Genomic DNA, 27105 nt, shown 5'->3' on the forward strand with positions numbered 1-27105 from the left:
AACCTCTTAAGCCTTTCCTCATATGAGAGGAGTTCCATCCCCTTTATCATTTTGGTCACCCCACTTTGAACCTTTTCTAATTCTGCTATATCTTATTTAAGATGCGGCGACCAGAATTGCACACAATACTCAATACCACTGAGCAATACAGATGCATTATACTATTCTTTGTCTTATTTTCTATCCCTTTCTTTATAATTCCTAGCATTCTGTTTGATTTTTTGGCCACTGCCACACACTGAGCAGAAGATACCTAGATCTTTTTCTTTGGTGCTGACTGCTAGCTTGGAGCCCAGCATCAAATAACTATGATTTGGACTATTCTTCACAATGTGCATCACTTTGCACTTGTCAACATTAAATCTCATCTGCCATTTGGATGCCCAGTCTTTGAACTTCATAAGGTCTTCCTGCAATTTTTCACAATCCACATGTATTCTAACAACTGAATAGTTTTGTGTCATCTGAAAATTTAATCACTTCACTCATCATTTCCATTTCCAGATCATTAATAAATATGTTAAATAGCACCTGTTCCAGTACAGATCCCTGGGGCACTCCTCTATTCATTCTCCTCCACTGAGAGAATTGTCCATTTAACCATACCCTCTGTTTTCTATCCATCGATCAATTCCTAATCCAGTGATTCCCAAACCTGGTCCTGGAGGTACTCCAGCCAGTTAGTTTATCAGGATATCCACAATGAATATCCATGAGAAAGATTTGCGTGCACTGTCTGCACTGCATGCAAATCTCTCTCATGAATATTCATTGTGGATATCCTGAAAAACCTGACTGGCTGGGGTGCTTCCAGGACCAGGTTTGGGAATCACTGTCCTAATCCATAACTGATCATTGCCTCCTATCCCATGGATTTTTAATTTTCTCAGGAGTCTCTCATGAGGGACTTTGTCAAAACATTTTCTGAACATCTAGATACACTACATCAACTAGCTCACCTTTAGCCTCATGTTTATAAGATTGAAACAAAACTTCCCTTGCCTACATCCATGTTGACTCTGTCCCATTAAACCATGTTTATCTATGCATTCTGTGATTTTATTTTTATAATAGTTTCCATTATTTTGTCCAACACTGACATCAGGTTTACTGGTCTGTAATTTCCCGGATCACCCCTAGTTCCCTTTCCAAAAATAGATGTTATATTAACCACCCTCCAATCTTGAGGTACTATGGACAATTTTAATGACAGGATACAGATTACTAACAGCAGATCTGAAATTTCATATTTGAGTTCTTTCAGCACCTGAACCAGATAAGGGTGTATACCATCTGGTCCAGGTGATTTACTACTCTTTAATATGTCGATTTGGCTCAGTACATCTGCCAGATTGACTGAGATTTCTTTCAGTTAGGGAGTCTTTTACTAAAGATTAGCTTGAGTTATCTGCACCAGGGCCCATTTTATTACTATGGGCCTTGCTGCAGATAACTCTAGTTAATCTTTAGTAAAAGATCCCCTTAGTACATAAGTATTGCCATACTGGGACAGACCGAAGGTTCATCAAGCGCAGCATTCTGTTTTCAACAGTGGCCAATCCAGGTCACAAGTACCTGGCAAGATCCCAAAACAGTAAAACAGATTTTATGCTACTTATACTAGAAATAAGCAGTGGATTTTCCCAAGTCCATCTTAATGGCTTATGGACTTTTCTTTTAGGAAATTATCCAAACCTTTTTTAAATCCTGCTAAGCTAACTGCTTTTACTACATTCTCTGGCAACAAATTCCAGAGTTTAATTACACGTTGAGTGAAGAAACTTTTTTTCTGATTCGTTTTAAATTTACTACTTTGTAGCTTCATTGCATGCCCCCTAGTCCTAGTATTTTTGGAAAGAGTAATCAAGCAATTCACGTCTACCTGTTCCACTGCACTCATTATTTTATAGACCTCTATAATATCTCCCCTCAGCCATCTTTTCTTCAAGCAGAAGAACCCTAGTTGCTTTAGCCTTTCCTCATAGGGAAGTCATCCCATCCCCTTTATCATTTTCGTTGCCCTTCTCTATACCTTTTCTAATTCCACAAAGAGGCATATTTTCAAAGCACTTAGCCTTCCAAAGTTCCATAGAAACCTATGAAACTTTGGAAGGCTAAGTGCTTTGAAAATATGCCTCTATATCTTTTTTATGATGCGGTGACCAGAGTTGAACACAATATTCAAGGTGCAGTTGCAACATGGAGCAATACAAAGGTATTATAACATTCTCATTTTTGTTTTCCATTCCTTTCCTATTAATTCCTAACATTCTGTTTGCTTTCTTAGACACCGCTGCAGACTGAGCAGAAGGTTTCAACATATCACCAATGATGACACCTACATCCTTTTTCTAGGTGGTGATTCTTAATGTGGAACCTTGCATCACATAGCTGTAGTTTGTGTTCCTCTTTCCCACATGCATAACTCCTCTTGTTGGTTGCTGGCCCATTTGCTCTAAGAAGCAGTCATTTATTACATCTAGGAATTTTACCTCCTTAGCACTCCCTGATGTGGCATTTAACCAGTCAATATTGGGGTAATTGAAATCACCCATTATTATTTGCCAAATTTGCTAGCTTTTCTAATTTCTGTTAACATATCTTCATCTGTCTGATCGTTCTGGCCTGGTGGACAGTAGAAGAGCCCTATGTATATATTCTTTCCTTGCCAAGACCTGTCGTTTCTTTCTTTACAACATCCGTAAAATCCGCCCCTTTCTTTCCGAGCACTCTACCAAAACCCTCATCCACACCCTTGTCACCTCTCGTTTAGACTACTGCAATCTGCTTCTTGCTGGCCTCCCACTTAGTCACCTCTCCCCTCTCCAGTTGGTTCAAAACTCTGCTGCCCGTCTCATCTTCCGCCAGGGTCGCTTTACTCATACTACCCCTCTCCTCAAGACCCTTCACTGGCTCCCTATCCGTTTTCGCATCCTGTTCAAACTTCTTCTACTAACCTATAAATGTATTCACTCTGCTGCTCCCCAGTATCTCTCCACACTCGTCCTTCCCTACACCCCTTCCCGTGCACTCCGCTCCATGGATAAATCCTTCTTATCTGTTCCCTTCTCCACTACTGCCAACTCCAGACTTTGCGCCTTCTGTCTCGCTGCACCCTACGCCTGGAATAAACTTCCTGAGCCCCTACGTCTTGCCCCATCCTTGGCCACCTTTAAATCTAGACTGAAAGCCCACCTCTTTAACATTGCTTTTGACTCGTAACCACTTGTAACCACTCGCCTCCACCTACCCTCCTCTCTTCCTTCCCGTCCACATTAATTGATTTGATTTGCTTACTTTATTTATTTTTTGTCTATTAGATTGTAAGCTCTTTGAGCAGGGACTGTCTTTCTTCTATGTTTGTGCAGCGCTGCGTATGCCTTGTAGCGCTATAGAAATGCTAAATAGTAGTAGTAGTAGTTCACACATGCAATTTCTATCCATAAGGATTCCACATTGCTGCCTGTTTCATGCAGAATTTTTATTTTGTTTGACTCAATTCCCTCTTTAACATACAGTGCAAATGCCTCCCACCTCCAATTTGATCTACCCTATCATTGCAATATAATTTATACCCTAGTAAAACAGCGTCCCATTCATTGTCCTCCTTCCACCAGCTGTCTGAAATACCTATTATATCTAACTCTTCTTTTAGTGCTAACTCCCCTATCTTATTTTTTAGGCTTCTAGCATTTATATACAGACACTTCAAAGTGTGTTTTTTTTCCTTGCATCTACAAGTTCCTAACAAATCTAAATCCCTCCTCCCTTCACCATCATCTCATCCACACATTGAGACTTCAGAGCTATGCCTGTCTTTTGGGTCCTGCATGTGGAATGGAGAGCACTTCTGAAATGCTACCCTGGAGTGTCTGGATTTTAGCTTTCTACCTAAGAGCCTACATTTGGCTTCCAGAACCTCCCTCCCACATTTTCCTATGCCGTTGTTACCCACATGTACTAAGACAACCGGCTCCTCCCCAGCACTGTCTAAAATCTTATCTAGGTGACGTGTGAAGTCTGCCACTTTTGTACCAGGCAGGCAAGTGACCAAGTGATCCTCACGTCCACCAGCCACCCAGTTATCTGAATGCCTAATAGCTGAATCTCCAACCAATACTACCATCCTAATCCTTCCCTCCTGGGCAGAAGCCCCTGGAGACAAATCCTCAGTATGAAAGGATACTATATTCCCTGGGGAGCAGGTCCTAGCTACAGGATAACTTCCTGCTTCTCCAATGTGATGCTGTCCCTTCAGGTGACCTTTCTCTTCCATGGCAGCACAGAGGTTGCCAGACTGAAGGTCTACTATGTCCCTGTAGGCCTCCTCTATATACCTCTCTGTCTGCCTCAACTACAGTTTCATTGTGGAAATCTTGAAAACCTGACTGGGTTGTGGCCCTCGAGGACCATGGTTGACCACCCCTTTGAAAAACAGCTCTTTTCTAAAATGCCAATCTGCACCTGTAAAAGCTACATTATACATGTGGGGATTATTCTAAAATAAAGGCCTATAGGGAAGATTTATCAAGGTGCGGTAAAAGTTCGCCCTTTACTGCACTTGATGCCCCATGGGATTCAGCAACCTGCAGGATCCCGGTACCATTATTAGAGGAATAATGCTGCTTGCGAGGCACTTCGCAAACAGTGTTATTCCTGTGGCCCAGGAGCATTGGATTGCAAAGCCATAGCCTGATGCTCCCAGGCCTGCAAAGCTGGTTCTCCCCAGGATCCCAGTAATCCCCCCAACTTCAGCCCCCCCCCCCCCGCACATGCCCACACTCCCCACCTACCCACCCCCCACCCCCACAGGGGCTGCCCTTCAAACTCATTGGTGGTCCAGGGGTTCTTTGGGAGTTCAGGGGAGTTGTCTGGTGGTCCAGGGGCATCCAGAAGTCCAAGGGGTCTTTGGCAAGAGTGATGCTGAACCATTTTTGCTCTGTGCTGCTCCGGCTTCCAAATATGACCCCTAACATTAGTCACACAAGACTACCACTTGGGACACCATTTGTAAGCTGGAGCAGTACAGGGCAGGAGCAATTGGGCACCTCTCCTGCTGAAGACCCCCTGGACTCATGAATGCCTCCTTGGTCCCCTGGGCAATCCCCCCAAACCCATGAAGACCCCCCTAGACAACCAATAACTTTGAAAGGTAGCCCCTATAGGAGAGTAGGCAAGCCTATGAGCAAGGGAGTAGGCTGAAGTCTGGGAGTCATCTGGAGCCTGGGGAAACCAACTCTACAGGCCCGGGAGCATCGGGGTATGACTTTGCAGCCCGATGCTCCCAGATGGTAAAATAATCCCAGAAAAAAAGCTGGGGTTATTTTACTGTACGTTCTGGGCCCTAATGTGGCATGCGGTATATCACAGCATGTAACATTAATGTCCTTGCATAGTAATGAGATGTGTAACCCATGATGACTTAATTATCATTGTAGTATTTTTAGTCAAGCGGTATTAGTGCGGTTTAAGTTGCGTTGGCCAAATAACGTGACTTAAAACCCTAACGCCACTTGATGAATTTCCCCTTATATGTACTAAATATTTTCAAAGTACTTAGACTTACACAGTTACAAGTTAGTAACCTATGGATCTTTGTAAGTCTAAGTGCCCCAAAGTCACCTAACTCTCTCATTGTTGAAACATATGTGGATTGTGTACCAAATGGAAAGTCTGACATTACTTTGCAGAGACCAGCTACCTGCCCTTTTTTTATCCATCTGGAAGCCTTTTCACTAGAATCCAGTAGAGGTCTAAACTTAAGGCAAGATAGGCCAAAGGGATTAGGGGAAAATGAGGATGAAGAGAGGGCACCGGAGCATAAATGTTCATATAATGTGAGGTGAAATGGGGATTATAGGTTAAAATATGGATAATTTCATGTGCGCCTTACTGTTCAACATAAGACAGTTGTCAATTTTATTGAACAAAGGCTAATAAAAAATAAAGCATCAGATCATTAAACTGTTCAATTATAACCTACATGATTATCTTTTCAGTTCTGCCACACTTCCCATTACATTTAAGTGTCTGGAAGAGAATAATGGAGTGGATAAACGTGTAACTAGATTCGTCCTGCCAGTTGGTGCTACTATTAACATGGATGGCACTGCTTTGTATGAAGCTTTAGCTGCTATATTCATTGCACAAGTCAACAACTATGACCTAAATTTTGGACAGATTATCACAATAAGGTAAGAAATGTACTGTCTTAAAGCACAACTACAATATAATATTATTAGCTTAATGGTAGTTTTAGTAAAGTAAAATTTTGCTGGTTTGAGTCTACTTATTATAGATTTTTCTTTCTTTGGAACTCTGTATTACAAAAGTTAAGCTGCATATTCAGTTTACAATCTGCACTTTAAGGTACCTCAAATTTAGTCCAGACTGAAATGGCACTGAAGCTAATTGAGAGATCTTACAATCCTTCTTTGTTCCTGAGGCAGTGGAGGGCTAAGCAACTTACCCAAGATCACAAGGAGTCACAATGGGATTTGAACTAGGCTTCCCTGGTTCTCGGCCTGTCTTACCATAAGGGGATAGGAAGCAATGCCCTTTTGCGGATTGCAATCTGGCTAAAAGGAAATGGACAGCAGGGCTGAATATCTATTATCCACATGAAAAAGGGTCAGTAGTGGAGTACCCCATGGGTCTGTATTGGAATCTGTGCTGTTTAACATATCTGGAGATAGGAGTAATGAGTGAGGTAATCAACATCATTATAGGTCGTTAAAACTGCTGATGAATGTGAGGACTAGCAGAAGGATCTTCTGAGGCTAGGAGACAGGGCATCTAAATGGTAGGTGGCATTTAATATGGACAAGTGCAGGATGATACACAGGGAAAAATTTTCCCAACTACAGGTACAAAATACTGGGTCCTGAATTAGGAGTCACCACCCCAAAAAAGATTTTGAAATCATTGTAGATAATTCATAAAGCATTTTTATTTATTTAGTAAAACTTGATATACCGCTGTGGCCTAACCAAATAGGCATAAACCCCTAGATTCTACATAGGACGCCTAGAGATCCGTGCCGAAATCCAAGCAGATTCTATAACAAGGTGCATAACTTAACAAGCTTAACAAGCTAATGAGCGCTGATAACAGCACTTAAACAATAATGAGCACTAATTGGCACTGATTAGAATTTACGCGCACAACTTGCTAAGCTTTTCTATAATGAAGTGCTCCAAACTTCTAACACATGCAGACAAAAAGGGGCATGGTTATGGGCAGGGAAATGGGTGTTTCATAGGCATTCTGAAATTTATATGAGTAGTTATAGAATATGGCCCAATACACACAAATCTGTACGCCAGGATTTATGCCACATTTTCGCTGGTGTAAATGGATGCACATAGTTTTAGGTGCTGAGATATCAACTGAGCATATTCTATAATCAGCGCCTAAATCTAGATAGCAATTATAGAATACACTTTGATTTCAGTGCTGATTTTTTAGGCGCCATATATATAGAATCTCCCCCAAAACGGTTTACATAATAAAAAAATCTAAAAACAGTAGCGTATACATAAAATACATGCCATCAAAAAAGAGTCTTAAAACAAACAAAAAAGAAAGAATTGCATCTTGAGATAGAAGGGAAGGTTAAAGTGAATAGATGGGTCTTCAGTGTTCATTTAAAGGTGTGGAGAGAGGGATGATTATAGATACTGGATGGAAGATTGTTCCAAAGTTTGAGACCAGGATAACTGAAAGCGGTGTCATAGGTAGTTGTTAGCCGGAGTTGTGTTGGGGAGGGAAGGGTAAGAAGGTTATGGTCAGCCCAATGTACAGACTATTGACTGTAGACCAGACACCGCTACGTGTATATGGCTTCTCATGGGTGGAGACTTGAAAGATAAAAATGTCTTTCTTTAGATCCCAATGCAATCCAAGGCTTCTCTGAAGTGGAAGGGTGTCTACTCTTAGATCTAGATCCTTTAAATCTTTGACATGATCCTCTGCAGGAAATGATCTCATTACTTCTGGACTGTTGGAGGCAATTTTATGAAGTCTCAGACTGGCCTCTGCCAACATTGTTTGTGTTCTCCATAGCAAGTCAATGGCTTCTCCTATGGTAGGTAAGGACTTCAAACCATCGTCAACATAAAAGTCTCTCTCAATGAAGCATCTGGTATCTCTGCCATATTTCTTGAGCTGTCCTTCTAAGCACATAGGTCGCTACTGCAGGTGATGGACTGTTTCCAATGACATGAACTCTCATTCTATATTCTACAATTTCCGTTGATATCATCACAGTACCACAGAAATCTCAAGTAATTTCTGTACTTTGGGTGTAAGGCAAAACAGTAGAACATTTGCTGAATATCTGCTGTTATGGCGATGGGTTCCCTTCTGAAGCGTATGAAGAGGGACATTTTCGATATGACTCTAAGTCACACTTTGGACGTTTTGCGCTAAACATCCCAAATCTGAATTGCAAATGTAACCATTTTCAAAAAAGCAAAACATCTATATATATATTTTTTTTTTTTTTTTTGAAAATGTCATTTGTAACAAGGTTTTTTGCTTTGTCCATTTATCTTTTCAGGACATTTTCAAAAAAAATGTACAAGTGAAAAATGTAGAAATTCAAGCCATTTGGAATGTAGTGCAGACTGGTCCCCCAGACATCCAGAGTGGGCACCCTAGGGGGCACTGCTATGGATTTCATATAAATGCTTCCAGTTACACATCTCACCATTTCTCCATTATCTTGTCTGCTGAGCCCTCCAAAACCCACCCAAAACCTACTACCCCCAACTGTACACACCCGCTGCACAAACATAGAGAAGGGTGCATCTATATGTGGTACAGAAGGTTTCTGGTGAGTTTTGGACAGCTCACAGTTTCCACCACAAGTATAACAGGTAGGGAGAGGTATAGGCCTGGGTTCACCTTTCTACAGTGCATTGCAACCACCACTACACTACTCCAGAGACCTGCCTGCTGCTCTAATGGACCTGGCTATAACATCTGAGGCTGTCATAGAGGCTAGTGAGTACTATTTTTATATACAATTTTTGGGTGTTGGAGGAGTAAGGGAGGGGTCATCCCTGAATCTTTCCAGTGGTTATCTTGTCATTTAGAGCAACGTTTTCTGGCTTATTCATTAGAAAAACAGGTCTAGACCAAAATGTTGAAGTTTTTGCCCTAGACATTTTGGTATTTTTCCATTATGGCTGTAAAACGTCAAGGTGTTAGGCATGCCCTTAGCCCACCCTAATCCCACCTTTGAAATGTCCCCAACATTCCCCCTTGTGATTTGGATGTACTGCATACAAAATGCATAGATAGACTTCTGCAAAACAGGTTTCAAAAATACCAATTTGGATGTTTTGAGAAGAAATCTATCCAAATGGTGCTTTATAACACTTTTTGGGTGTTTTTCTGAATGTAAGAACATAAGAGTAGCCATACTGGGCCAGACCAATGGTCCATCTAGGCCAGTGTCCTGTTTCCAACATTGGCCAAGCCAGGTCACAAGTACTTAGCAGAAACCCAAATCGTGGCAACATTCCATGCTACCAATCCCAGGCCAAGTAGTAGCTTCCCCATGTCTGTCTCAATAGCAGACTGTGGACTCTTCCTCCAGGAACTTGTCCAACCCTTTTTTAAACCCAGATACGCTAACCGTTGTTACTACATCCTCTGGCAAAAAGTTCCAGGGCTTAACTATTCACTGAGTGAAAAATATTTCCTCCTATTTGTTTTAAAAGTATTTCCATGTAACTTCCTTGAGTGTACCCTAGTCTTTGTACTTTTGGAAAAAGTAAAAAAAATCAATTTATTTCTACTCGATCTATACAACTCAGGGTTTTGTAGACCTCAATCATATCTCCCCTCATCCATCTCTTTTCCAAGCTGAAGAGCCCTAGCCTCTTTAGCATTTCCTTGTATGAGAGGAGTTCCATCCCCTTTATCATTTTGGTTGCTCTTCTTTGAACCTCTTCCAATTTTGCAGTACTCAAGGTGAGGTCGCACCATGGAGTGATACAGAGACATTATAGTATTTTCGGTCTTATTCACCATCCCTTTCCTAATAATTCCTAGCATCATGTTTGCTTTTTTGGCCGCCATTGAACATTGAGCAGAAGATCATGTCAGACCCAGAAAGAAGAACATTGTTCAGTGAGATTCCTTGAAACTGAGCACTGGAATTGAACACAATCCTGATCTGGCCTGGTTTTTGTGGCTGGTACATATCAAAAGTAGGTAAGTATCAACATTCTTTGTTGTCTTTCAATGGTGGAGCTGGTTCTGCTTGGCCATTATTCAGCATGTTCAGAATGAATGTTGTATAGTGCTGTTTTCTCTCTGGTTTCATTCTCAGAGTTTTTTGCAATAAAGTGAGATGAGAGAGAGCTTGTTCTCTATTATTACATAATCGTGATCTGGGTATCTGGAATGGTAGCAGAGCCACCCAACTGTTCGACTCATCTTTGTAGAATTCCATATCCATAATTTTCAAGAACTCTCTATCTTCTACTGAAAGAGTTGATTTGTCATTACTCTTGGTGACTTTGAATACTGAATTTCCCAGATGTTCCCCTAACTCTGGTAGAGAGATATTCTGATCAGTAGTTGATCTGGGATCTGATTCTTCCCACCTGTAAACCTCATTCACATGGTGATGGTTATGACAAGTCTCGAACAAGGTGGTGCGCGTATTCTCCATGATGCACATTTTGTAGACTTTTACACTTGGTCTCCTCAATCTGTTAGGACAGACATTGCCTACTATCACTTATCTCATGGAGAGTCAGTAGGCATATGGAGCATCAGGTGGTCCTACATGTGACTCACAAACTCTGATCAAGGTTGGTGTGTCTCCTTCCAACAAGAGTAAGGTTTTGACATTTGGTTTCTGTGAGAGGGTTTATAGAACACTGCCCCTAACCCTTAAGAAAAGTCCCTCTCTAACTAGCTTGGGCCACCTTAAGAGCACTGATCCTGCCCCGGGAGGAAGTGAACTGGGAGGGGCAGAGTCAATACTTGGGAGTTTAAAAGACAGAGCCAGGCTAAGTTTAAGGAGGCTCAGGGAAGGAAGAACTGAAGCCAGGGATCTCATAGCTCCAAAGGCTGCAGATGCTCAGCTATAGGTTGCAGATGATGATGGTGTTGCGCAACTTCTGGTGTGGGAATTTCTTCCCGATTGTCAGGTATCTGATTACACTCAGTCGGTAGAAGGGTTTCGTTGCTACCATCCATTGCTTCTGTCATATATCCACTTGCTTTTCTCCTTGTCTTCTTTGTCCTCCCTGCACAGGTCTTGAGGTGGTAGGGATAGCAAACTCCCTGGATGTCAAAAAGGTCAAAGAATTCTGTCCTTGCCAGGGACTGATTACTCTGCTCATCTATGAAGACAAACATCTTTACTGCCTTTTCTGGTTGCCTCCTCCGCACACTTGTGTACTGTTTGGAGCAACAATCGGTGGTGATGCTTGCTTTACCTTCTTCTCCCCATCATGGCTTGACTCTGAGGCTGGGGTTCCTGTAGGCTTACTCTTGTCAGAGTGTAAGGCACTGACATGCTGGTCACTATTGCACTCTGTATGATTGATGGCTGCTTTACAGTGTTTAGCCATGTGCTTGGATGAAGAGCACCAAAGACTGGAGAAATAAATTCTTCTAAAAGCAAACGTTTATTAGGTAAAAAGAATCGACACAAACGCTGTGTTTCGGCCGCTAGGCCTGCATCAGGAGTCTACAAAAAAGATCACGTATATGTATATATATATATATATATATATATACAGTGGGGGAAATAAGTATTTGATCCCTTGCTGATTTTGTAAGTTTGCCCACTGACAAAGACATGAGCAGCCCATAATTGAAGGGTAGGTTATTGGTAACAGTGAGAGATAGCACATCACAAATTAAATCCGGAAAATCACATTGTGGAAAGTATATGAATTTATTTGCATTCTGCAGAGGGAAATAAGTATTTAATCCCTCTGGCAAACAAGACCTAATACTTGGTGGCAAAACCCTTGTTGGCAAGCACAGCGGTCAGACGTCTTCTGTAGTTGATGATGAGGTTTGCACACATGTCAGGAGGAATTTTGGTCCACTCCTCTTTGCAGATCATCTCTAAATCATTAAGAGTTCTGGGCTGTCGCTTGGCAACTCGCAGCTTCAGCTCCCTCCATAAGTTTTCAATGGGATTAAGGTCTGGTGACTGGCTAGGCCACTCCATGACCCTAATGTGCTTCTTCCTGAGCCACTCCTTTGTTGCCTTGGCTGTATGTTTTGGGTCATTGTCGTGCTGGAAGACCCAGCCACGACCCATTTTTAAGGCCCTGGCGGAGGGAAGGAGGTTGTCACTCAGAATTGTACGGTACATGGCCCCATCCATTCTCCCATTGATGCGGTGAAGTAGTCCTGTGCCCTTAGCAGAGAAACACCCCCAAAACATAACATTTCCACCTCCATGCTTGACAGTGGGGACGGTGTTCTTTGGGTCATAGGCAGCATTTCTCTTCCTCCAAACACGGCGAGTTGAGTTCATGCCAAAGAGCTCAATTTTTGTCTCATCTGACCACAGCACCTTCTCCCAATCACTCTCGGCATCATCCAGGTGTTCACTGGCAAACTTCAGACGGGCCGTCACATGTGCCTTCCGGAGCAGGGGGACCTTGCGGGCACTGCAGGATTGCAATCCGTTATGTCGTAATGTGTTACCAATGGTTTTTGTGGTGACAGTGGTCCCAGCTGCCTTGAGATCATTGACAAGTTCCCCCCTTGTAGTTGTAGGCTGATTTCTAACCTTCCTCATGATCAAGGATACCCCACGAGGTGAGATTTTGCGTGGAGCCCCAGATCTTTGTCGATTGACAGTCATTTTGTACTTCTTCCATTTTCTTACTATGGCACCAACAGTTGTCTCCTTCTCGCCCAGCATCTTACTGATGGTTTTGTAGCCCATTCCAGCCTTGTGCAGGTGTACGATCTTGTCCCTGACATCCTTAGACAGCTCCTTGCTCTTGGCCATTTTGTAGAGGTTAGAGTCTGACTGATTCACTGAGTCTGTGGACAGGTGTCTTTCATACAGGTGACCATTGCCGACAGCTGTCTGTCATGCAGGTAACGAGTTGATTTGGAGCATCTACCTGGTCTGTAGGGGCCAGATCTCTTACTGGTTGGTGGGGGATCAAATACTTATTTCCCTCTGCAGAATGCAAATAAATTCATATACTTTCCACAATGTGATTTTCCGGATTTAATTTGTGATGTGCTATCTCTCACTGTTACCAATAACCTACCCTTCAATTATGGGCTGCTCATGTCTTTGTCAGTGGGCAAACTTACAAAATCAGCAAGGGATCAAATACTTATTTCCACCACTGTATATATATATATATATGTATATGTGTATATATATATATATACATATATATATATATATATATATATATATATATATAATAAATTATAAATTTTCAAGATCTACATTGCCTTCCCCTCTCCTTCTCCTTCTCCTTCCTTCCTTCCTTCTTTCTTTCTTCTTCCCTCCCTTTTCCTCCTTTCTTCTTTTTCTTTTTCTTTTCCTTTTCACCTCCTTCCCCCCTCTTCTATTTTTTCTTTTTTTCTTTTTCACCTCCTTCCCCCCTCTTCTCCCCCTCTTCCCCCTCTCCCTTCCTCCCCCTCCCTTCCTCCTCTCCCCTTTTTCCTTTCCCCCCTATTTTTTCCAGTTCCACCCTTCCCCTTCCCCCCTTTTTTCTTTTTTTCCTTCTTCCTCTTTTTTCTTCTTTTTTCCCTTTGTCCCCTCCCCCTTTCTTCCTTTTCCCCTTTCCCTTACCCCCCACCTACCATCCCACCACACACCCCTTTTTTCCCCTTCCTTCTTTTTTCCCTTTCCCCCTGCCCCCTCCCCATTCCTCCTTTTCCTCCCTTCCCCCCACCTCCCTCTCCTTGTCACATATATTCTTTTTTTTCCTTTTTTCTCTTTTATCCATTTTTATATATTAATTTTTTATATATACTTTTCATATATTTAAATTTTTTTCTTTTTCTTTTTCATTTGTTTATATAGTTTTATATTGTTATTATGTCAAAAATTCTTTATCTTTTATTTTATATTGATTTATTTTTATTCAGCATCACCATTTAATTTCCTAATGTATTCAAACAATATTATTGTCATCAATCTTATACCACCTTGTCAGTATACTCCTTACATTCAAAACATTCGGTGTTGATTTAAAACAGATATATAAATATATATTTTTCTGCCTATTTATATAAGCAATCAAAGTATATCCATACGACATGTTGTCTTTATCATGTTTAATTATTAAATTATGTGCACAACGTATTTTCAATACCTTATTTCCTTTCCTTTTCACGCCACATGCATACATTTATGTGTGTGCATATATATTTATATTGTTTTATTTATTCCATTATGTGTGTGTATATATATATATATATATATATATATATATATATATATATATAGTTTTATTTATTCCAACTATGTTTTGTAAGTATATACATTCGATATTGCATTATCCTTCATTTATGTACACACATCTTGCCTTGAGAAGTATCCTCGTACATACGAATATTTTTTTTGTTTCTATTTACTATTATTATTTTTTCATTTATATATATATATACATATATATATACAATTTTTTTATATATATACCCAAATGATATCTATAAGGCATAATTTCCTCATTATAATTTATTATCATGGATGGCTGGTATCTACAGGCTGTGCAAACGCTATACACTAAGCCTACTGCGTCTATATTAATCAATGGAGTGTGAACAGACCCTACAGACATAGGGCGGGGTACTCGTCAAGGATGCCCCCTTTCACCCCTACTGTTTTTGTTGGCTATTGAGCCTCTGCTTCGAACTCTAAAGAAAGATGAGCAGATAAAGGGCCTGGAGGTGGGCGGAGAGGTAGTGCAGACTCTGGCATTTGCAGATGATTCGTTGGTGGTGATGAGAGACCCCCAGAATTCGTTGAAGCAGCTCTGAGCACAGATAGAACAATAAAGTGCTCTTTTGGGGTTCAAAATAAATGCACACAAATCACATTGGCTCACCATCTCTCCGGGGGTGGGAGACACAGGGCTAGAGGAGTTGGGAGTGAAGGAATCTGAAGATGCGATCAAGTACTTAGGAGTCCAAATCCCCCAGAACCTAGCTCAAGTGTGTGCCCAAAATGTGAACAGGTTACTGGAGGATATGGCAGACAAATTGAAGTTGTGGCAACCTCTACCGCTCTCTTTGCTTGGCAGAATAGCATTATACAACATGATGATCGTGCCTAGATGGCTGTATGTGTTTCAAACACTCCCACTCTACCTTCCAAGGAAAGTGGAACGGCAAATAAATAAACTATTGCAGAAATTTCTTTTGAAAGGAAAGAAAGCAAAAATTGCCATGCAGATACTGCAGATCCCAAGAGAATATGGGAGCCTGGGCCTCCTGAGCTTGCGATATTTAAAGGTAGCCTGTGGAATCAGACACTTAAATGACTGGTTTAGAAAGACAAGTGAATATTCAGCTATCCAGATGGAACTAAGCCTGTTTGGCTCGGACGACTTTACAGGATTTCTGCATGGTAGCAAGCACCACCCCCCAGAAGTCCTGCAGAAGTCACACATTTTGCCTACGATGATAGCAGTATGGAAATGGATCTGGCGCATGTATGGTTTCTCACCGAAAGCTACCCCCTATTTGTGTGGTAACCCAGGTTTTGAACCTGGGAGAAGCTATGCAGTATTCAACAAATGGAAGGAAAAGAGGATAGAATACCTGCATCATGTGCTCACAGACGAAGGACCTATCAGAACGTTCTCAGAATTGAGAGCCCAGTTCAAAATAAGTTCAGCGGACTATTTCCATTACTATCAGCTAAAACACTATCCAGCTTATAATCGAAAGAGAAAGACGCCCAAATTCCGACCTAAATCGGGAGATGGACGTCTTTCTCTCGCGGGCGCCCAAATCAGTATAATTGAAAGCCGATTTTGGGCGTTTCCAACTGCACTCCGTCGCGGTAACGAATAAAGTTGATGGGGGCATGTCGGAGGTGTGGTGAAGGCGGGACTGGGGCGTGGTTATCGGCCGAGGAGAGATGGACGCCCTTGGCCGATAATCGAAAAAATTAAGGCGTTTTTAGCGAGAATTTAGGCCACTTTTTTTGGACCCTTTTTTCTCATGAACAGGTCCCAAAAAAGTGCCCTAAATGACCAGATGACCACCAGAGGGAATTAGGGATGACCTCCCCTGACTCCCCCAGTGGTCACTAACACCCTCCCACCAAAAAAAAAAGAACTTTAAAAACTTTTTTTTTCCAGCCTGTATGCCAGCCTCAGATGTCATCCCCAGCTCCATCACAGCAGTATGCAGGTCCCTGGAGCAGTTTTTAGTGAGTGCAGTGGACTTCAGGCAGCTGGACCCAGGCCCATCCCCCCCTACCTGTTACACTTGTGGTGGGAAATGGGAGCCCTCTAACCCCCCCCCAAACCCACTGAACCCACATGTAGGTGCCCCCCTTCACCATTAAGTGCTATAGTAATGGTGTACAGTTGTGGGCAGTGGGTTTTGGGGGGGATTTGGGGGTCTCAGCACCCAAGGTAAGGGAGCTATGCACCTGGGAGGTAATTTAATGTTTTTTTCTATTTTTTAAAAGTGCCCCCTAGGGTGCCCAGTTGGTGTCCTGGCATGTGAGGGGGACCAGTGCACTACGAATCCTGGCCCCTCCCACGACCCAAAGCCTTGGATGTGGTCGTTTTTGAGCTGGGCCGCTTCGGTTTCGATTAGCGCTGAAAAATGAAAACGCCCAGCTCAAAGAACGCCCAAATCCAAGGCATTTGACCGGCACAAATTGTATTTTCGAAAAAAAAAAGATAGACGTCCATGTTTTTCGAAAATATGGTTCGGCCCGCCCCTTCATGGACCCGTTCTCAGAGATGGATGTCCTTACACATGGGCGTTCGCGTTCGATTATGCTCCTCCATGTATCCAGTTTGCCTTGGACAGACCTCACCAAGGACGTGAGGGAGAAACTGGCATCTGCCATATCGCTGGGGGCGCAATTGAAAGTACCAATGGCCTACCACCACCGCCAAATCCGAGATACAATGCCAGAACCAGACTATGCGGGCTATGCGGCAAAATGGAGCCAAGATCTGGGAAGCCAGATAACAGAGACTATGTTCAAGGACCATGTGCGGACACTCTGGCAGACTACAAAACTGGCAGAGTACTGGGAATTACAATATAAATTCGCATTAAGGATTTACGTGGCACCTAGAAGAGCATTCCATATGGGAGCATCACCGGATGGAGCGTGTGGGAAGTGCCATCAAGAAGGGGCCACGTTGGCTCATACGTTTTGGACCTGTCCAAGAGTAGCCTGGTTTTGGAGAAGCATGCTAAGGCAAGTAACAGAGCTCTGGTCTCGAAGATGGAACTATGATCCACAGCTGCTTTTTGGATATCCAAGGCTAAGCAAGCCCACACCGAAAGGACTTACAGACTTTGTAAAAAGAGCTACAGTGGTAGCAAAAAAAGCAATTTTACAGGAGTGGCTGGGGAATAAACCACCATCACTGCAATACTGGCAAACTCAAATGCTCATGCTTTTACGTACAGAACATTTGGAAGTGCGGAACCAGCCTCAGCTGAGGAAACAATTTGAATGCAGATGGGAACCCTTTTGGGACACTTTGACCCCAACAGCCCGGAGCCAGATACTGAACCTATAATCCTAGATGCTGCTGCTCACGCTGCCTCTGCTTGTTATTGGACATAGAAGGGGAGGGAGGGGAGGGTTTGTGGGAGGAAGGGGGATAAGGAATGGGGAGGGGTAGGGGAGTACTCTGGGGGGGGAATAAAAAGATAAAATACAAATATGATGGTATGTCAACAGTAATTGTGGAAACAATTATGCAATGTGAAATGTAACAGCTGATTGTGTGAACTTTAGTAAAAATGATTGAAACATAATTTATTATCATTTGTTTTGTATTGACCAAATGACGTGCATAAAATATTTCCACTATTGAATATCTTCTTTCAACATAATCAGATCACACTACTAGGCATACATGTATGTACATGTTTTTAGTTTTTAATCAATTATTTTTATTCTTTATTTTTAATTTCTTCTACAGAGGTTTTTACACAATCTTTCAGATCCTTTTTATTCTATATATTTTTATAATTTCTGTTTAGTTTTATTGTATTCTTTGCTATTATATATTTACACTATTTTACATATATATATATATATATATATATATCTCCAAATCAACTTATAGTTTAGTTGCTTGGACAGAATTTTTGCCTTCTGCAGAGTCCATATCTAGCCACCTCAGAGGCAAGGAGATGGTCAGAACCTCAGCTCAGCTGAGAGGTAAAGCTGTAATGCTCAAAGGGAAAGTGTGGGAATCAATTGTTGGGAATAATGCCTTGGGAAATGGTGAATAATTTTGATGGCATCACAGTAGATTCAAGAGAAATCATCTCCCTAGAACAGCTGCCGATCAAAAAGCATGCTAGGAAGACTGAGACTCTCTCACATAGCCCCCAGGGCAGAGAGGGAAGGCTGGCCCTAGCTCAGAGCTAATAACCAATAGGGATGGTGCAAACTATAGGGGGGAAGCCCAGTATATAGTGCTATCTATTACACAGACAACGCAATTGAAAACAATACTCATACAAAATATACATAACAAATACCCTTTCTCCGTGAATATGAGGGCAGAACACAATAATAATGGGTTATTTCAATTACCTTGAAAAAAAAACTTAGAGGAGTGGCCTAGTGGTTAGAGCACCAGTCTTGACATCCAGAGGTGTCCAGTTCAAATCCCACTGCTCCTTGTGACCTTAGTCAAGTCATTTAATCCTACATTGACTCAGGTAGAAAGTTAGATTGTGAGCCCTCTAGGGACAGGAAAATGCCCAGTATATCTGAATATAACTCACCTTGAGCTATTACTGAAAAAGGTGTGAGCAAAATCCATATTAATAATAAGTAGAAATTAGAAGTTTGCCAAAAAAGAAGTACAAAAATACTGCTAAGGTTGATTTGTTGCAATGGCAAGTGCTTCTATAAATACACTGAATTCAATAATGAACAACTCCTGCACTAAATAATTAACTCATTCAAAATATATTTCATTCAAAAAATATGGAGAAAAAGGACCTAAGAAAACAATAATATCAATATAGTACAGTAACATAGTAAATGACTGCAGATAAAAACCTGTATGGTCCATCCAGTCTGCCCACAGTATATCCAGTGTAAGTATTATAATCATATGTCAAAAACAACTCCTTATATTGTTTAAACTTTAGAGACAACTAATTCCATAGAAATAAATCTAACACTTCAGATATACCCGGCACAAAACTGGAAGCTAACCATAATGTAATTATATGTGATATAAAAAATTACTTATCTGCATATGGTATTGTGCTGCATTTCCACATCCCAACAAGGGCCTCGTTTCACTACACGTTGCTTCAAGGGATCTGGAATCTCATCAGCTGGGCTGAAATCTAATATGGCTTCCACTATTTTATAGGTGCCAACTATCTGAATCATCTAATCAAAAACCAATTTTTCACAATGTTGCTCTACCATTCAGCAAAACAAATAACACAAAAATAAATGTCAGAAATGCAAAAAGCTTAACTGAAAAAAATACATTCCATTCCATCATTTGACTTAAACCATTAGGACTGACAGAATCTAAGAAATAAATCAATCCTCTGCCAAAGTTGCCACTGAACATCTCTTCTTCATTCAGAAGGCTTCAAATGGTCATCAATAAATCTCCACCTACAAATGGCGTCAGAAAAAAATGAAGAATACACCCACTTCTTTTCAAAAAAAATAGCCATAAACAAATTAGGGCCATGGGAGCAAAGTTTCTCCCCTTCACCACCCATGAAAATTGTAAATAAAAATGTTGGTGAAAAATAAAATTATTTTTACTTAGCGCCATAGATGTTAACTTCAATAAAAAGTCAGTGGGTACAAGATGTGGAAGAGGACATAACTCCAAAACAGTTTGAACCGCTTCAGTTGTCTCTGACTGTGGGATGCATGTGTACAAAGAGTATACATCCAGCATTACTAATAGTAATGAATCCAACAATCCTTGCAAACCAGACAATAAATTTAATATATGTGTTGTGTCTTTGAAGTAAGCAGGATAGTAGTAAAAAAAAAAAAAGATGTAAAAAACAATTAACCCGTTCTTACAGGGATAGTGATGGATCAGATTTTGCTTCCACAGTTGCTAATTTGACTTTTTTTTTTTTTAGGTATACATTCTTGGGGTGGGCTTGAAAATTACTTTTGTACTTTCAGTTTTTAAATGGCAACACACACATACTTATAAAAATTGTTGAAGATCTGTACATCTGCTCCAAGGCAGGCATAATTGCTAGCTGCTTGTTTGGACGAGGATTGCATAAGTGATCAAAGGGGCAATTATGCTTACCTCTGTGGCATTCAGAACTATCTCAGTTTTTTTTCATTCAGTTCCTTAATTGGCTCCGGACATCCTGTTTTGTAAAGTCCAGCACTTACGAATTCAAACCCATGAGTGATGTTACTCTTTTTTGAACATCTTGGGTGTTCCTTTTTAGCCTCCAAAAATTAGTTAAGCTTATTTTGGTACTGTTAGCCGCCGTGATCTATAACTAGAAATGATTGGATATCAAGGATTTTAATAAATATAAACATCTTTCTTACTGCGGTGCTCTTTTTTGAACATTTATTTATTTAATAAAACTTGATATACTGCTGTGGCCTTAACAAATTGGCATAACACGGTTTACAAAATAGAAAATCTAAAAAATATATAATATATACATACAATTCAAGCATTAAAACCCCAAGTTTAAAATAAAGAGGTGAAATTATGTCATACAGTAGATGTGCCATCATGTGCACATGTATTCCCTGATATACTTATACATATTTTACAAAAGGGTCTACATTCAGTGAGCCTTTTATAAAATATTCAAGGAGCTGAGCACGCCCCAAACTAAACATCCCAATTCCTATATAGATACTCTATGCAAAATCATCCTTCAAAAAAAATGGAATAGACATGTGGAATGAAGTCATTGTTCAAAACAGAAGTGTAAGGCTATTTATTTATTTATTTATTTGGTTCACTTGTATCCCACATTTTCCCAGCATGTGCGGGCTCAATGTGGCTAACAAAGTTACAATAAAATTACATAATACAACAGGATATAATAGTTAATAAAAATGAAACAAATACAGTAATGTAAGCTGCTAAGTAAGAAAATACGGGTGGGAAATCGGGAGCAATAGAAGGGAAGCAGACAAAGGCAAAAAGCGGGAAATCTGACAGAATGGAAATAGGGGTTTAAAGAGTACAGGGGACTTTGGGATAGGCTTTACTAAACAAATAAGTTTTTAGCAATTTTTTTAATGTTGGGTGATCCGATGTCTCTCTCAGTTGTCTCGGCAAGGCATTCCAGGATTGCGGGCTGATGAATGAAAAAGATGAAGCATAAATTGACTTGTACTTTAGATTCTTGCAGGAAGGATAGTGCAAAATAAGATAAGTACGAGAAGACATCGATGAATTTCTGGGAGGTAAATCTATCAAATCACACATGTAAACTGGTGCTTCTCCGTAAATAATTTTATGTATTAAGGCGCAGATTTTGAATTCAATAAGGTCTTTAATGGGCAGCCAGTGAAGACTCTCATGGAGAGGCTGCACACTGTCGAAGCGAGTTTTTCCAAAGATTAGTCTGGCCATGGTGTTTTGAACCGTCTGGAGCTTCTTCAGAATATAATGTGTACAGCCAGTGAATAATCCACTGCAGTAATCGATGTGGCTTAGAACCAATGAATGTATCAGGGTTCGAAAAATATCTCTTGGCAGGAGTTGCTTGATGCGTTTAAGCTTCCACAATGATAAGAACATTTTTTCGTAATCTGCTTAACATGACTATCAAGCGACAGATGGCTGTCCAACGTGACCCCAAGAATTTTCAAACTGAGGGTATAATCAGAAGTAACCAATGCAGCTGGATCAAGATGGCGTCCGCGTGAGGGAGAGTTGCTTGCAGTCTCCCGAACACCAGACTCTGCTCCAGCAGCGTTTGCTTTCCTTCACCTAAAATATGGTGAAAAGAAAGGGGAAAGTCGGGGCAAAAGCCGCTGCTGGCCCTGGCGGTTCTTCAACGCTCCAGCAGCCGACCCTGGAAAGTTTTGGCCTCCAAGCATCAGGAGCCCAGGTCCCTGCCCTGGTTGGATCCCCGGACCAGCTAGGGGATCTTAGCACGGAGGCGGCGTCTTTAAGTCCGCCATACCAGACTGCCCCGCCGAGACCGAGCGGAGAATCGGGAGCGATGGGAGAACTCCAAGCGGAGGCTTTGGAGGTTAGCGGCTGCCCTGTCGAGCACTCGACCCCGGAAGGAATGACATCAGGTTGTAGGGCGGGACGTATTGATCCCTCGCCCTCCCCTATCCAGGAGGCTCCGCAGATCGGACTCGACGTGAGGCCTAGACCGGCAGTCGTTACTCTTGAGGCCCTCTGGGATGCAATCCAGACTCTTAATTCGTCGCTACTTCAGATAACCAATTCCTTTAAATCTGAAGTAAAGGATTTAAAAACATCTTATCAAACTCTGGAAGCGAAAGTCAAGCAGCAGGAGGAAAAATGTGAGTTGAACTTGCTTGAAACTAAAAAGCTACAGACTGTTGTAAGTAATATAGTAACAGAAAAAGAACTGACTCAAAGGAAACTTGAATTTATGGACAATCAACTCAGGCGTAATAACCTGAGATTTTTGAATTTCCCTAAGTCTCCTTTGATATCACCTTTGGAGATGTTGAAAAAATATTTCCTCGAAATACTTCAAATTCCTAAAGAAGCTTTACCTCCAATTATAAAGGCTTACTATATTATAGGAATTAACACTGCTCAAGTGGCAGCTCCAGATTTAAACTTGACACAATTTTTGGAATCTTCCTTAGAAACAATTACGGAACGCACAACTCTTCTTGCTTCCTTTGCTTTTGAATCCGATAGGAATCATGTTTTCAGACTATACTTCAGATTTATCTCAGCCCAATTTCTGGGTTCGAAGATACAAATCTTTCCAGATCTCAGTAAATTTACTCAAAGAAGGAGAAGAGAATTTCTGGGACTTCGGTCCCGGGTTCTCTCTCTGGGTGGTACATACAAGTTGAAATTTGCCTGTAGATGTATTATTTCCTTGGAAAACGTATATTATGTATTTTTTGAACCAGAAAAATTGAGACAATTTATAATTGCCAGAGAAAGTGGTGGTGAATTGGTTATGGATGCCCCGGTAGGAAGATGAAACCGCTGGCAGGGAATGGACTCTACCCTCACAATTGTTTGTTTAAAGAGTTTCCTTAAAATAATTGCCTTGTGTCTTGATCAATATAATGTGGACTAAGTAACAATATCATTACATATTTGTTTTTTCTTTTTTTACTTAACGGACAAGGATTTGTCATATATAATTTCCTGTATTTCCCACATTTATTATATGTAAATGTATATTTTGAAAATTGATAAATAAAATAATTTAAAAAAAAAAAAGAAGTAACCAATGCTTTGGGAATTGACTTGTTATGTTGAGAAGAAAAAACAATACATTGTGTTTTATCCTTCTTCAGTTTAAATTGAAACGCATTAGCCCAGGATTCCATAATGGAAAATTGGCTTGGATTATGCCATAAATTTCAGTCAATGAGGACTTAAAAGGGATGGAAATGGTTACATCATCAGCATAAATAAAAGGTTTGAGGCCATGTTTGGATAATGCATTAGCGAGGGGAATCATCATAATGTTGAAGAGCGTCGTACTTAATGGAGAACCTTGCGGTACTCCACAGACGGGTTTCCAAGGTGGTGAAAGAGTGGAGTTCACTTTGACTTGATAAGACCTGGAAGATAGGAATCCCTTGAACCAATTGAGCATGTTGCCACCGATACCAAATTTATCTAATATACTGATAAGGATGTTATGGTCTACCATGTCGAACGCACTGGACAAATCAAATAGCAGAAGAAGGATATTTTTGCCAACAGAGATCGCTTGTTTAAAATTGGACAACAGAGTAATCAAAACTGTTTCAGTGCTATGTTGGGCACGGAAACCTGATTGTGACTCATGAAGAATATTGAATTTGTCCAAGTAACAAGAAAGCTGAATAGTGACCATACTTTCCATAAGTTTGATTAGTAGCGGGATAGAAGCAACTGGACGATAATTAGCAATGATACTTGCTTTTTTCTTCAGGTCCTTAGGTATTGGGGTAAGTAGAATACTACCATGGTCCTTTGGGAAACGTCCTTCCTGAAGCAAAAAATTCAGATGAGATGTAAGGTCAGTAATAAAACAGGATGGTGGAGAAGATAAGAGGTAATTAGGGCAAATATCTAGTTTACAAAAAGTTTTTGAAAATCGGTTAAGTGCATGAGCCACATTCTCCGAAGTCAAGGACGTGAAGTTGATCCAACAGCGATCTGCTGGGCAATGACCAGCGGAGAGATCAAGATCATTAAGAAAGTTGTCAATATCAGTGGTAAAGTGGCCCAGTGAGTTGCGCAGAGTGAGTATTTTCTCATGGAAATACCTTGCAAGCTGATCAGCAGAAGGAAGTTCAACCTGTTGTGATAAAATTGCAGTAGTGTCAAGGAGTGAGTTTAAGAGTAAGTTAAGTTTCCTAGGGTCTTTACTAGATTTAGCAATTTGTTGTTTATAAAAAAGTCTCTTAGCTTGATTAATAGCATGTTTATATTTACATCATTGTAGTTTCCAAGCATTAAGCGTTACTTCATTTTTTGATTTGGACCATGCTCTCTCAAATCTCCTTGTTTGAGTTTTTAATTGTTTCAAATCCTGATTAAACCATGATGTTGAATTACGCTTATAGGAGGTTTTCAATTGCAAAGGTGCTAAGATGTCGAGTACTGAACGACATCTAATGTCCCACGCCGAAAGGAAATCAATGGAATCTGGGCGAACAAACCAATCAGTATTGTATAACAGTTGCCAGAATGATTTAGGGTCAACTTCTCCTCTTGAGTGGTAGGAAAAGGGTTCTTGGGGAATAGAGAAACCCGATTTCAACCAATGAATTGTGAGATTTAATTTATAGTGATCAGGCCAGGGTGCCTCAGACCACTTGATACCAAACAAAAAGAAATTCTTGTCCTCATGAAATTTATAGGATATGAGATCCAAGGTGTGACCTTTTATATGCGTTGGTTGCATACTGGGCCATAGGAAATCCCATAGTTTGAGGAAGTCCAAACATTGGCAAGCATTACTGGAATTTGGAACTTCAAGGTGAAGGTTTAAATCACCCAGAATTAGAATATTAGAGTTATTGGTACAGGAACCGGAGATGAAATCCATGAAGTAAGATTGACTATCATTCCAGTTGGAAGGCGGTCTATAGAACAAAACACAAGTCAGGTAGCCACAAAGAGTAGTACGACGTATCTTAATAGACAAAATTTCTAGGTATGGCGAGGTGGATTCGGCGAATGTTTCAACAGAAAATAGAGAGCGATATATTACCGCAATACCACCACCTCTCTTGTCCGCTCTGGTCCAATGTGTAATCTTGAATCCTGCGGGACACAGGTCTAGCAAAAATAGGATCTGTAGAGCTGTGGATCCAAGTTTCAGAGATGAAGAGAAGGTCCAAGTTCTCATTTGTAATCCAGTTAGTTATAATATCAACCTTATTAACAACAGATCTAGCGTTAATATAGCCCACACGTATTTGTTAATATTGAGCAGCTGGGAGCTTTGAGGTGATAATGTTTTTAAAACATCTAATCCTAGGAGAGATTAAATAAGAAGAATTCCCAACGAGCATCTGAACAGAGAAGGCGTGGAAAATATTGGGGTGCGAGGAATACTTGGATAATCTTCTATTATTAATGATGGGTGGAATAAAGTTGATCCCAGACATAACAGTGGTTATGATGTAAGAATCATGTCACTGCTTTACAGATCATATCCAATGAGGCAGACTTTAAGAAAGCCACTATAGCTACAGTGACTCTAATTTGGTGAGACTTCAGAAGTTAGAAGAGCACTTGCTAGTTCATAACAGAATTGGATGCAGGAAAGCCAGCCAATTTGTTAGAATTCTATTGGCAAATGACATGCCAATTTTGTTTGGGATCAAAAGAGATAAAAAGCTGCCCAGTTAAATCCACATTGCTGCCTAAGCACTGATATTCAGTGGCACTTAACCAGACAGTGCCACTGAATATCACCACAGGCTACATCTGGACTGTCCAGGTAGTGCCATGATGGTCCATGGATGAAGTTTGGGCGGGCCCTGGGAGGAGCCGAGAATTAACCGATTAGCGGCCATATTCAGACCTAACTTTAGCCAACAAGCTAACTGGACACCGGTCTGAATATGAGCCTCCCTCATCCCCCAAAGAAAAAAAGTCCTGCCCTGAGCCCTCCCCCAAAATACTTCAAAGTCCATGGTGTTCCACTGGGAGTCCTACAAGCAGGAATGACTATCGGCTGGAGTATGTATAGAGAGATAGATAGAGATATGTATGTATGTACATATAGGATAAGTTTTTTTTGTTGTTCACTCTCTCTTTCTCTTAACAGTATCACTGCAACTGCTGCCAGTATTGGTGCTGCAGGAATTCCTCAAGCTGGGTTGGTCACTATGGTCATTGTGCTGACATCCGTTGGGCTGCCCACAGATGATATCACTCTTATCATTGCAGTTGATTGGTTTTTGTGAGTATTTTTTGCAAACCTACTCCTGGCTTAAAGCTGAATTACAAAATATATACCTCTGAGATTGCTTTACTGCACTTCATATATGTCAGGGACAATACTAATATTAGGCTCAATGGTCTTCTTTTCTACTTGAAACACAATATTCGAAAGATGAAAAATCATGGGGACATATGCTTGTGTAAACCCCCTAGTCGTGGAGCAGGTAAATTTGAATAATTGAAGAAATAAATATATGAGTGTCACAGTTTTAAATAGGGTTCCCAAATAAACTCCACACAACCAAGGGATTTAGCAAGA

General features: G+C 40.8%; 1 protein-coding gene across 4 annotated transcripts in view; it reads left to right on the plus strand.

Moving 5' to 3' along the window:
- Positions 1 to 27105, plus strand: part of SLC1A3 (solute carrier family 1 member 3) — a 239477-nt gene that overhangs the window by 206414 nt on the left and 5958 nt on the right. For 3 of the 4 annotated variants that reach the window (XM_030192149.1, XM_030192152.1, XM_030192151.1), the window contains 2 exons: positions 6000 to 6194; positions 26671 to 26805. In XM_030192149.1, coding sequence (XP_030048009.1) covers positions 6000 to 6194; positions 26671 to 26805 — 330 coding nt within the window. The remainder of the gene's footprint in view (positions 1 to 5999; positions 6195 to 26670; positions 26806 to 27105) is intronic. The other variant, XM_030192150.1, reaches the window with a different exon arrangement.

The sequence above is a fragment of the Microcaecilia unicolor genome, chromosome 2 (genome assembly GCF_901765095.1).
Source record: "Microcaecilia unicolor chromosome 2, aMicUni1.1, whole genome shotgun sequence".
NCBI lineage: Eukaryota > Metazoa > Chordata > Amphibia > Gymnophiona > Siphonopidae > Microcaecilia > Microcaecilia unicolor.